This window comes from Antrostomus carolinensis, unplaced genomic scaffold (assembly GCF_000700745.2).
Source record: "Antrostomus carolinensis isolate BGI_N321 unplaced genomic scaffold, ASM70074v2 scaffold28813, whole genome shotgun sequence".
Taxonomy (NCBI): Eukaryota; Metazoa; Chordata; class Aves; order Caprimulgiformes; family Caprimulgidae; genus Antrostomus; species Antrostomus carolinensis.
Window position 1 is genome coordinate 3,449 of NW_010303637.1, and position 11,243 is coordinate 14,691.

The 11,243-nt window shown below is 47.4% G+C and overlaps 1 protein-coding gene across 1 annotated transcript in view; it reads left to right on the top strand.

Moving 5' to 3' along the window:
- PRPF8 (pre-mRNA processing factor 8) overlaps window positions 1-11,243 on the top strand; it is a gene marked incomplete at its 5' end in the record, with an annotated part of 17,368 nt that overhangs the window by 3,249 nt on the left and 2,876 nt on the right. The window contains 22 exons of the mRNA XM_010164178.1: window positions 25-231; window positions 322-485; window positions 1,289-1,415; window positions 1,538-1,730; window positions 2,080-2,267; window positions 2,482-2,720; window positions 3,204-3,350; window positions 3,810-4,020; window positions 4,346-4,462; window positions 4,549-4,796; window positions 4,988-5,167; window positions 5,656-5,791; window positions 6,246-6,415; window positions 6,738-6,867; window positions 7,047-7,193; window positions 7,440-7,600; window positions 8,253-8,444; window positions 9,064-9,301; window positions 9,554-9,682; window positions 10,253-10,366; window positions 10,508-10,681; window positions 10,928-11,121. Of these exons, the coding sequence (XP_010162480.1) occupies window positions 25-231; window positions 322-485; window positions 1,289-1,415; window positions 1,538-1,730; window positions 2,080-2,267; window positions 2,482-2,720; window positions 3,204-3,350; window positions 3,810-4,020; window positions 4,346-4,462; window positions 4,549-4,796; window positions 4,988-5,167; window positions 5,656-5,791; window positions 6,246-6,415; window positions 6,738-6,867; window positions 7,047-7,193; window positions 7,440-7,600; window positions 8,253-8,444; window positions 9,064-9,301; window positions 9,554-9,682; window positions 10,253-10,366; window positions 10,508-10,681; window positions 10,928-11,121 (3,806 nt within the window). The remainder of the gene's footprint in view (window positions 1-24; window positions 232-321; window positions 486-1,288; window positions 1,416-1,537; window positions 1,731-2,079; window positions 2,268-2,481; window positions 2,721-3,203; window positions 3,351-3,809; window positions 4,021-4,345; window positions 4,463-4,548; window positions 4,797-4,987; window positions 5,168-5,655; window positions 5,792-6,245; window positions 6,416-6,737; window positions 6,868-7,046; window positions 7,194-7,439; window positions 7,601-8,252; window positions 8,445-9,063; window positions 9,302-9,553; window positions 9,683-10,252; window positions 10,367-10,507; window positions 10,682-10,927; window positions 11,122-11,243) is intronic.

Sequence of the window (11,243 nt, forward strand, 5' to 3'; positions counted from 1 at the left end):
CCTCACTTTACTGTCCCTCCCCAGGTGCCAGGGCTCCCGACTCCTATTGAGAACATGATCCTGAGGTATGTGAAGGCAAAAGCTGACTGGTGGACAAATACAGCTCACTACAACAGGGAGCGGATCCGTCGGGGTGCCACTGTGGACAAAACTGTCTGTAAGAAGAATCTGGGCCGGCTGACCAGACTCTACTTAAAAGCTGAGCAGGAACGGCAGCATAATTACTTGAAGGTACTTCTGTCTTGCCTGAGTTTGCCCAAATTGGTGCTGTTTTCATAGAGAAGCTTTCACTGACTTAATGCTGGTGGTGTGATTCTGCAGGATGGGCCTTACATCACTGCGGAAGAGGCTGTTGCTGTGTACACAACCACAGTGCACTGGCTGGAAAGCAGGAGGTTCTCACCCATTCCCTTCCCACCGCTGTCCTACAAGCATGACACCAAATTGCTCATCTTAGCCCTGGAGAGGCTGAAGGAAGCTTACAGGTAAGCGGTGTGACTGTTCTGCCAAGGGACAGACATATGAATCAGCACCTGAATCAGCACCTCTCCTATGAGGACAGGCTGAAAGAGCTGGGGCTGTTCAGCCTGGAGAAGAGAAGGCTCCAGGGAGATCTTATAGCAGCCTTCCAATACCTGAAGGGGGCCTACAAGAAACCTGGGGAAGGACTTTTCATAAGGGCAACTAATGGCAAAACAAGGGGAAATGGGTTTAAGCTGAAAGAGGGGAGGTTTAGATTAGATATTAGGAAGAAGTTTTTCACTGTAAGGGTGGTCGGACACTGGAACAGGTTGCCCAAGGAAGCTGTGGCTGCTCCTCCCTGGAAGTGTTCAAGGCCAGGCTGGATGAGGCTTTGAGCAACCTGGTCTAGTGGAAGGTGTCCCTGCTGCTGGCAGGGGGGTTGGAACTGGATGATCTTTAAGGTCCCTTCCAATCCAAACCATTCTATGATTCTATGATCTGCACTGGGAAAGGCTTCTGAAGCTACTTTGTTATCCATTATTCCTGGAATTGAGTATGTTGTAAAACTTAACCCTGATGGACTGGTAAAGGCTGTAGGTTGTGGTGCTACCAAGGTCATCTGGGGGTTCTTCACGAACTCTGCCACTTGGGGTTAAAACAGTGCCATGCTTGTAAGGGTCATTGGTCATCTTGGGGATGTGGATTGTGAAGAGTTCCAGATCTTGTCTTGGTCTGCTTGGTTGAGTAGTGTCTTCCATCAGTTTAATGCAGTGGCCGTTAATTTGTTCATGTTTGGGTGCATGAGCTGTTCTTTTCTCACTTTCAGTGTGAAATCTCGCCTGAATCAGTCACAGAGAGAGGAGTTGGGCTTGATTGAACAGGCTTATGATAATCCTCATGAAGCTCTGTCCAGAATCAAACGACACCTTTTAACTCAGAGAGCCTTCAAGGAGGTAAGTATCCTGGTGAAAGCCAGACCATACTAAAAGTTATGCTGCATTCAGGAACTAAATGGTGCTAAGACTTTGTGTTCTCTGTCAGCTCTAAGCCTCAGTTTTGCCTCTTCTTTTTTTAGGTGGGTATCGAGTTCATGGATCTCTACAGCCACTTAGTTCCTGTTTATGATGTTGAACCCTTGGAGAAAATCACAGATGCTTATCTGGATCAGTATTTGTGGTACGAGGCCGATAAGCGACGACTTTTCCCTCCGTGGATCAAACCGGCTGACACTGAACCTCCTCCGCTGTTGGTGTACAAGTGGTGCCAAGGTTAGCGGGGTCTTGTATTCCCTGCAAAAATGAGTGTTGTTATCAGGAGCTTGCTTTCTACAAGTGCCTTTGGGAGCTGAACTTTCATATTTGCAACTTGCAGTCAGCAGTCATTACAACCAAAGGCTCTATTTTGTAGGTTAATATCTGTATGTATATACTGGAGTACGAGAACTCCCATGGCATTTGTCATTGATTACGTATTTCTGTTCCATTTCTGGATAGACTGGAAGGACCAGAGGCTGAAAAAATCAGGCATTACAGGAAATATGTTGACTTCCTGTGCCTAGAAGGGTCCTTCTGCACTCTCATATGTCAGATAACATGACAAGCTTGTTTTTCTCCTCAGGCATTAATAATCTGCAAGATGTTTGGGAAACAAGTGAAGGTGAATGCAACGTGATGCTGGAATCTCGATTTGAGAAGATGTACGAGAAGATTGACCTGACGTTGCTCAACAGGCTCTTGCGTCTTATTGTTGATCACAACATTGCTGACTACATGACAGCCAAGAACAACGTGGTGATCAACTACAAGGTGATGATTGCTGTCAGCAAAGGGAGCGCGTGGGCTGTGAGATTGAGAGGTTTTGGACCCATGTGGGAGGAGGGGACACAAGACTTGCCAGAGAAGGAAGTGATGAGGGAGTAAGAAAACCCTTCTAGGTCCTACTGAAAAGCAACTGCTCAGGTAGAAGGCCTCTGGTGTATTGTGACAGTCAGGTTCTCACAATTCCCCTTCATTTCCTCAGGACATGAATCACACAAACTCCTACGGGATTATTCGTGGGCTGCAGTTCGCTTCCTTCATTGTCCAGTATTACGGGCTTGTGATGGACCTGCTGGTGCTGGGTCTGCACCGTGCCAGTGAAATGGCTGGGCCTCCCCAGATGCCAAATGACTTCCTCAGCTTCCAAGACATTGCCACTGAGGTGGCCCATCCCATCCGCCTCTTCTGCAGATACATCGACCGTATTCACATCTTCTTCAGGTGAGAGCTCTGGGGCTCTGCTTTCCTCAGCTGAACTTTTGTTCTGGCATCTTGCAGCAGATGCTGTGAAAGCAGGAATTAGTCTGCTCCCACTCCAGGCTTTTGTTCCCTTTGCTAAGAAAGATCAGCAATATTTGAATTGACAGACTTCCAAGAACAGCTGGGTGTCCACATGCCTCCTCTTGCTTTCTCAGTTCGCTTTTCTGCAGCTCCACTGGATTAGCAGAAAACCAACAATGTCAAAAGTTCAATTGTTACAGATTTTTCTACTGGTAAAATAAACATTTTGCAGCTTCCCAGCAAGTGGACATAAAATTTTATGTCTGTTCATGGAAAGATAACCCAAACAGTCATAGGTTGCTCTGAGCTAATAAAACTGCAGCCCCCTTCAGACTTGCTGTGCCAAGTCCTTATCTGTCTGGGCAGACTGGTGTTCTGAGAACTTGGTCATGTAACTCCAGATCTTCTTCTGTGCGTTTCCAGGTTTACAGCAGATGAGGCGAGAGACTTGATTCAGCGTTACCTGACAGAGCATCCAGATCCCAACAACGAGAACATTGTAGGCTACAACAACAAGAAGTGCTGGCCCCGGGATGCTCGGATGCGCCTCATGAAACATGATGTGAACCTGTAAGTTCTGCAACCTGGAAAAAAACAACCTTGAGAAAAAACTACTTTACAGTGAGGGTGACAGAGCCCTGGGACAGGCTGCCCAGGGAGGGTGTGGAGTCTCCTTCTCTGGAGACATTCAAGACCCGCCTGGACGCCTTCCTGTGTGATCTCATTTAGGTTCCTGCTCCGGCAGGTGGATTGGACTGGATGATCTTTTGAGATCCCTTCCAATCCCCAACATTCTGTGATTCTGTGAAGTGGTGGGAGGGTGGGAGAATTAGTTGTAATAAATAATTGTTGGAGACTGATGGGCAGGTGCTCAGAAAGGTGAGTAAGAAGAAGTGAGGGGTCTGTGTTGTGATTCTGACAGTGAGTGATGCGTGTGAGAGACTGTAGTGCTAGGAGAGCATTGAGAACTCACCCAGTTTCTATTTTGCTTCGATAACAGCCTCTCACTGTGCACGTCTTGTTTCTCAGTGGTCGTGCTGTATTCTGGGATATCAAGAACCGGCTGCCTCGGTCCGTCACCACGGTGCAGTGGGAGAACAGCTTCGTGTCTGTTTACAGCAAGGACAACCCCAATTTGCTGTTTAACATGTGTGGGTTTGAGTGCCGCATCTTGCCCAAGTGCCGCACCAGCTATGAGGAGTTCACCCACAAGGATGGTGTCTGGAACCTGCAGAATGAGGTAGGGTGAGGGTTTGAGAGCAGTCTTTGCTTGACCTGTACCTTGTGTCAAAGCAGAACTTATACCTGATGGCAGAGGGCTGCCTAACAGTGTGAGTTTGGCAGCTGTGTAACTGGGACCACTAGCAGGTGGAGCTAAAATGAACTGGGTATGAACTTCCTTCCTGAGAGGGATGGGAAATCCTTGGCTGGGGATGAACAGGGACCTGAAACTGTAGAGGTGCTGTTGGGACTCTTCTCTACACGTGTTTCATGAATGCCTAATGGCAAGAGCTCCCCTTACTGTCTGTATTGGAGAGGGAAATAACATTCCTGGGTTCTTGTAGGTCACCAAGGAGCGCACAGCTCAGTGTTTCCTGCGTGTGGATGATGAGTCTATGCAGAGGTTTCACAACAGAGTGAGGCAGATCCTCATGGCATCTGGCTCCACAACCTTCACTAAGGTAAGGTGGGAGGACAATGTGTGACAGAGCTTTCTGCAGACGCTTGGAGAACGAGCTGAGAACTGAGCCTTTGGTTTCCTTTCTAGATTGTCAATAAATGGAACACAGCTCTGATTGGCTTGATGACGTATTTCCGGGAGGCTGTTGTAAATACTCAGGAGTTGCTTGATTTGCTGGTGAAGTGTGAGAATAAAATCCAGACTCGAATCAAAATTGGTCTGAATTCCAAAATGCCCAGCCGTTTTCCACCAGTGGTGTTTTACACCCCTAAAGAGCTGGGGGGGCTGGGCATGCTCTCCATGGGCCACGTTCTCATCCCACAGTCTGACCTGAGGTGAGTTGTGCTACTCTATCCTAAATGCCCAGGTGAGTTGAGTATTTTATTAGATACTCTTCCCATAAAAATACATGAGAATGCTAAACCATGCCTTGCTACAGAGATATGTTGCCTTTACAGTAGGTCATGGCAGTGTGACCTGTGAATTCCTATGGCTCTTACCTCACTCTTGTACTTCTTTGCTCCAGGTGGTCCAAGCAAACAGATGTTGGCATCACTCATTTCCGCTCAGGAATGAGTCATGAGGAGGACCAGCTCATCCCAAATTTGTATCGTTACATCCAGCCATGGGAAAGTGAATTCATTGACTCTCAGAGAGTGTGGGCAGAGTATGCCCTCAAGCGACAAGAGGCTATAGCCCAGAACAGGTATGTTTCCAGGTGCAATCACGTCTCTCTCTGTCTCTGTGTGTGGGGACAGGCAGTGGGGTGAAGTATCACACTCAGGGTTCCAGGGACCTTGCTGGGCCTGTGATAAGTGCTGTGGGGCCACCTGCAAAGATGCTGTCCTACCTCTGGAGGAGATACAGACTCTGTAAGCAGATAGTACAGCCATGGCATGGTTTGAGGTCAATGGTATGCCAGGTTGTGCCAGGAAGAGCTGACATCAGACCTGTTTGCAGATGGTTGTGCCCATTTAAAAGGGCAGGCTTTTCCTTTTGGCTGTTTGACATCAGCATGTTCATAGTGATGGTTGTAGACACTTTGCTGAGCCTCTGAGTGTGTGGCATTTTAGAATGTCTCCTGCCAGAGCCCCGAGGTCTTCTTATTTCTGTGATCACATCACCTGAAATATTCATTAATGCATTCCTATAAAATTGAGAGGTAACAAAGTGTGGGGTTTTTTTTTTCTTCAGGCGTCTGACGCTGGAGGATCTGGAGGACTCGTGGGACAGGGGAATTCCTCGTATTAACACCCTTTTCCAGAAGGACCGGCATACCCTGGCTTATGATAAAGGATGGAGAGTCAGGACTGACTTCAAACAGTATCAGGTATTGATTGGGAATTTCTCTGGCTCAGTGTGAGGTTCAGACAATGTCCTTTCACTTTTGAAGCATTTCAGTAGATTGCAGTGTCTTGGGGAACACCACACTGAGTATTAAGAAATCACTTCTGGAGAGGAGGAAAAAAGGTCCCAAAACAAACATTTCAAAATCATAAGTTTTAATAACAGTGGAAAAATTTATTATTTAAAGACTCTAATGGTTGCTCTGTAGAAGGCCAGTCCCTGAAAGATAAAACCATCATCTTGGATTCAACCCAGTCTGAATTTCATAGTAGTACTGACTGAACTCATGCTGTAGATGAGCTCTGTCCTCCAGGACTGAGGGCATGAGGCTTTTTACTTGTTCACTGACATCATCATCATCTTGGTTCCTACAGTTAGTGCAGCCAGGTTAAATGATCTGAATATCAAGCTGCTCACTGGAGCACTGTTGTCTCCAGGTCCTGAAACAGAACCCGTTCTGGTGGACGCATCAGCGCCACGATGGAAAACTCTGGAACCTGAACAACTACCGCACGGATATGATCCAGGCACTTGGTGGAGTGGAAGGAATCCTGGAGCACACTCTCTTCAAGGGCACTTACTTCCCCACATGGGAGGGTCTCTTCTGGTAAGAGAAACCTTAATGTGACTTGGTCTTGCAAGCTGGAGCTTAGTGGTGCACCAGGAGGAGTCCTTGGTCAAGCTGTACTGATTCTGTTGAGGTTTTTCCATTTTTCAGCCGTCACTCGAGCACACTGTGTAGTTTAGTTGTGAGGGCACCTGGGACTGAGCTGTAGCTGAATATCAGCCTGCAAATCCATGGAAATTTCATGCATGAAACAATCTTCCCCGCTCTCGGTGTGGGTGTTCCCTGCATCTATTACGTGTGGCACATGACAGTCGGTGGAGATGAGGGACATCTTATACAATTGGTTGTCTGCTCTTTCTAGGGAGAAGGCCAGTGGCTTTGAGGAGTCCATGAAGTGGAAGAAGCTGACAAATGCCCAGAGATCGGGTTTGAACCAAATTCCAAACAGAAGATTCACCTTGTGGTGGTCTCCTACCATTAATAGAGCCAACGTAAGTGTCTGGAGTTTGTACCTGCAGAAACTTCCACTAATTGAGAGCAGTTAATTGATACTAATTCTTTGAAAACATCTCTCATGGATGAACTTAACCCCCTTAAGAGCATCTATTCTGTTCTCTCAACCTTATCAATTGTGCTGTTGCATGTTCTCACAGCTGCTTTTCCTTTGCAGGTGTACGTTGGGTTTCAGGTGCAGCTGGATTTGACAGGTATCTTTATGCACGGCAAGATCCCCACGCTGAAGATTTCTCTCATTCAGATTTTCCGAGCTCACTTGTGGCAAAAGATCCATGAGAGCATCGTAATGGATTTGTGTCAGGTGAGCAGTATGTTAACTGGGGTTTGTTTCTGTGCAATACTTGCATGTTCCTTGTGTACCAAAGGCCGACTGCTAGCAACAGAGATTGTCCCAGGGATTGTAGCAGGACTGCCCCTTCTTCAGCAGTTTGACAGGGAAGGGAAGGAAACAGGATTTTCCTGGGTGCCTGTTTTAGCTCTGTGTTGAGGATAGATTCTTTAGCCAGGTTGTTTGAACACAACTCACCTTTGACTGCCTTTTCTCCAGGTGTTTGATCAAGAACTGGATGCTCTGGAGATTGAAACAGTGCAGAAAGAGACAATCCATCCCAGGAAGTCATACAAGATGAATTCTTCATGTGCAGATATCCTTCTCTTTGCTTCCTATAAGTGGAATGTGTCACGTCCATCATTGCTTGCAGATTCTAAGTGAGTGTTTCCCTTTTCCCTCTCCTTGATCTTGTGGCAGAGCAGATCTGCTGAGCCTCTCACCCTGAGCCAAAGCCCTTATCTCTTGGGCAGCTAGGGCTGGTTTTCTCTGGGGACACGGGCAGACATAATCATCCCTAGCAAAGTGCAGAGCTGGTTTGGGTAGATGGTTGCTGCACCTCCTAGCACTGCCTTCTGCAAAACATGAGTGTCTTTGCTCCTGTTCTCTTCTCCAGTTGACCTTTCCCCTCAGCCAGAGCTCAGGATCTCAGAAGGGTTCTTTAGGAAACCCCACAAAGTTATGTTGTCCTAGGGCCAGAATCTGGAGTGAATTGGACACTTATCAGTTCACCTGAATCCTCACCAGACAGTCTCTGGGGGAAATGACCCTCATGACTGTACAGTAGAGGAGTCACTGTGCTGCTTTATTTGAACCTGCAACTGAACCCTGTAGGCTGAGGGTTTTTGTCAACAGCTCCTGCATTCAGCTGCTGTATGAAGAGAGCAGTAGGGTCCCGTTTCAGGATGGTGTGCAGATGGTAGCTGGCTTCAGTGTTCATGCTTGGTGGCAGTTACTCTCTGTCAAAGACATGCAGCAGCTGCAGGAGAGTTTTGTGCAAGATTAAATTGTTCTGGCTTGGTTTCTCCTCAGAGATGTGATGGACAGCACCACCACTCAGAAGTACTGGATAGATATCCAGCTGCGCTGGGGAGATTATGATTCCCATGATATCGAGCGCTATGCGAGAGCCAAGTTCCTGGACTACACTACAGACAACATGAGTATCTATCCATCTCCCACTGGTGTGCTCATTGCTATTGATCTGGCCTATAATTTGCACAGGTGAGAGCTGCATCTTCTCTATTTTAACCATTATTGGTAGTTTGTGGCTGTGTCCTAGTCCATCTCTGACCTGCGTTGTGTTGTGGGCAGAAGGATGAGGGGAGAAGGCAGAAGCTGGGGGTATGCAGTGGATGGGATAAGACATCTAGGCAGTCCTTCCAAGTTGCACAATGTGTGCTCATTCAATAATAATGATTCAGTTCTCCCAGCTCACTAATAATTTATTTTCTTAGGAGATTTCTGTCAGACTTTCCTTGGAGCTAAAGGACAGGCTTTGTTTAAAGGCCCCTTACAAGTGGAGACAACTGTTCTTCACTGGAGAACTAGGGGGAAAATCCCAGCAAGCAGACCTCTGCTCTGGTGTGCTTATTAGAGAAGATGCAGTTTTTCTGGGAGATGCAGCTTTTCTGGGAGTGCAGCATGTGTGTGCTGTGGCTTCCTGCTGGGAGGGGAAAGCTGCGGGGGATCAGCTCCCAAGGACATCAGGAGAGAAATCACTCAGTAGTATTCAGCAGGCAGAAGGGTGCCTGGCTGCTGCGTGGAAAGACTTGTGCACGGCTGTTGTCTCTTCATCTCAGAGCTGATGGTAACAACTAGGTCTTGCATTTGTTTCCTTCAGTGCTTATGGGAACTGGTTCCCTGGGAGCAAACCTCTGATCCAGCAGGCTATGGCCAAAATAATGAAAGCAAACCCTGCACTGTATGTGTTGAGAGAACGAATCCGCAAGGGCTTGCAGCTGTACTCGTCAGAGCCCACAGAACCGTACCTTTCCTCCCAGAACTATGGAGAGCTCTTCTCCAACCAGATCATCTGGTTTGTGGATGACACCAATGTGTACCGAGTGACCATTCACAAGGTGAGGCCAGAGGTGTATCTACAGGGGGGAAGGACAGGGATTGTAAATGTCCTGTGGGTGGTTGTGGAGACATGCATGATGGAAAACTAGGAATCAACATGGACCTGCATTTTTGCAGTGTGCACAGAGCAGCTCTTAAATTTCCTGTATGGTTCCTGCTCAAAGCACGCGGCGAATCGGCTGTTGTGTGAGTGTGTGGACAGGCTGCATTCATCTTACTGTTCTTTTCACTTTATCACTTTTTTCCCTCAGACTTTTGAAGGGAATTTGACCACAAAACCCATCAATGGAGCCATTTTCATCTTCAATCCCAGAACTGGACAGCTCTTCCTGAAGATCATCCATACATCTGTGTGGGCAGGACAGAAGCGTCTAGGACAGGTAGGGCCTGGCTACCTGCTGTGCTTTGGGCTGTGAGCTGGGGATGGGCTCTGACTGATTGGGACACTCAGTTGAGCAGAAAACATCATGAGGGTCTTCATCTTCCTGCCTCTTAACAAGTTTAGAGCTCCAGGTTCCAGTGTGTAACCTGTGCTCAGGCAAACATTAGGCAGGAGTTGATGTTGCAAGGTTTTTGAGGCTCTGAGGTGTAGAGAACATACATTTTCAGGCAGGGCTTGAGAAACAGTGCTGTGCTCAGTGTTAACACCAAATCACCTTGCACTTGGCTGTACATCCAGTGCAGTGAGAAGACTTTCAGGTGGCAAAGCCAGGGAGGTGGAGTAGGCAGCTATTTTTTCTGGGCCAGTCTGTGGTAACTGAACTCCAGGAATGGGAACTGCCTTCTGTGATCAGTAAGAAGGACATGATGAGCCTTGTCACTGATCTGGAACAAACCATAAATTCCAGCTGTATTTTTAGAAATTGATTTGAGTCTCTGTAATTCCCAAAGACGTGGAGACTCTGCTGTTACCAGGGAGGTATTTCTCTAACCCTGTTGTCTTTCTGTAGCTGGCCAAGTGGAAGACTGCTGAAGAAGTAGCTGCCTTGATTCGGTCACTTCCTGTGGAGGAGCAGCCTAAGCAGATCATAGTGACTCGGAAGGGCATGTTGGACCCACTTGAGGTAACGATGCAGATGCTGCTCTGTGGGGACATTGTAAAATCTTTGAGACATTGCAGAACAGTCCTGTGTTCCTGTGAAGGACTTTATCTGGACCTGTGTTCTGCAGTAGTTGTGAGCTAATTCCTCCTCTCTAAACTCCAGGTGCACTTGCTGGATTTCCCCAATATTGTGATCAAAGGCTCAGAGTTGCAGCTGCCCTTCCAGGCCTGTCTGAAAGTGGAGAAGTTTGGTGATCTCATCCTGAAGGCTACTGAACCCCAGATGGTTCTCTTCAATCTCTATGATGACTGGCTGAAAACCATCTCTTCCTACACGGTAAGCACAGCATGCCTAGTCTGCATTTTACTTTGCTATTGATAAATAAAGCAGGAGCCCAAGCTTCAGAAATCCCTCCCAGTTTGTTGCTCAGGAGCACTTGGCTCTGGGTCTGGCTGGATTTTCCTTCCACTGGCATTCCCTGTGCAGTGTTGTTGTGCTCAAACAGAGGAGTGCTGTACTAGTGCCTTGTCTATTTTGTTTCCTTCTTGCTGACTAACTGCATCTTTTTTTTTCTTCTCCAAGGCATTCTCTCGCCTGATTCTGATTCTCCGGGCACTACATGTGAATAACGATAGAGCCAAAGTTATTCTGAAACCAGACAAGACAACCATAACGGAGCCTCACCACATCTGGCCAACCCTGACAGATGAGGAGTGGATCAAGGTGGAGGTGCAGCTGAAAGATCTCATCCTTGCTGACTATGGGAAGAAGAACAAGTAAGGCACTGTCCAGCTGCAATAATCCTGTCAGCTTTTCCTTCCTCCTCTAAAGACTCTGTGGCCAGAGTCCTTTTTGTGGAGAGTAGAAGACTTTCAAGGGCCTTTGGCAATTAACTGTC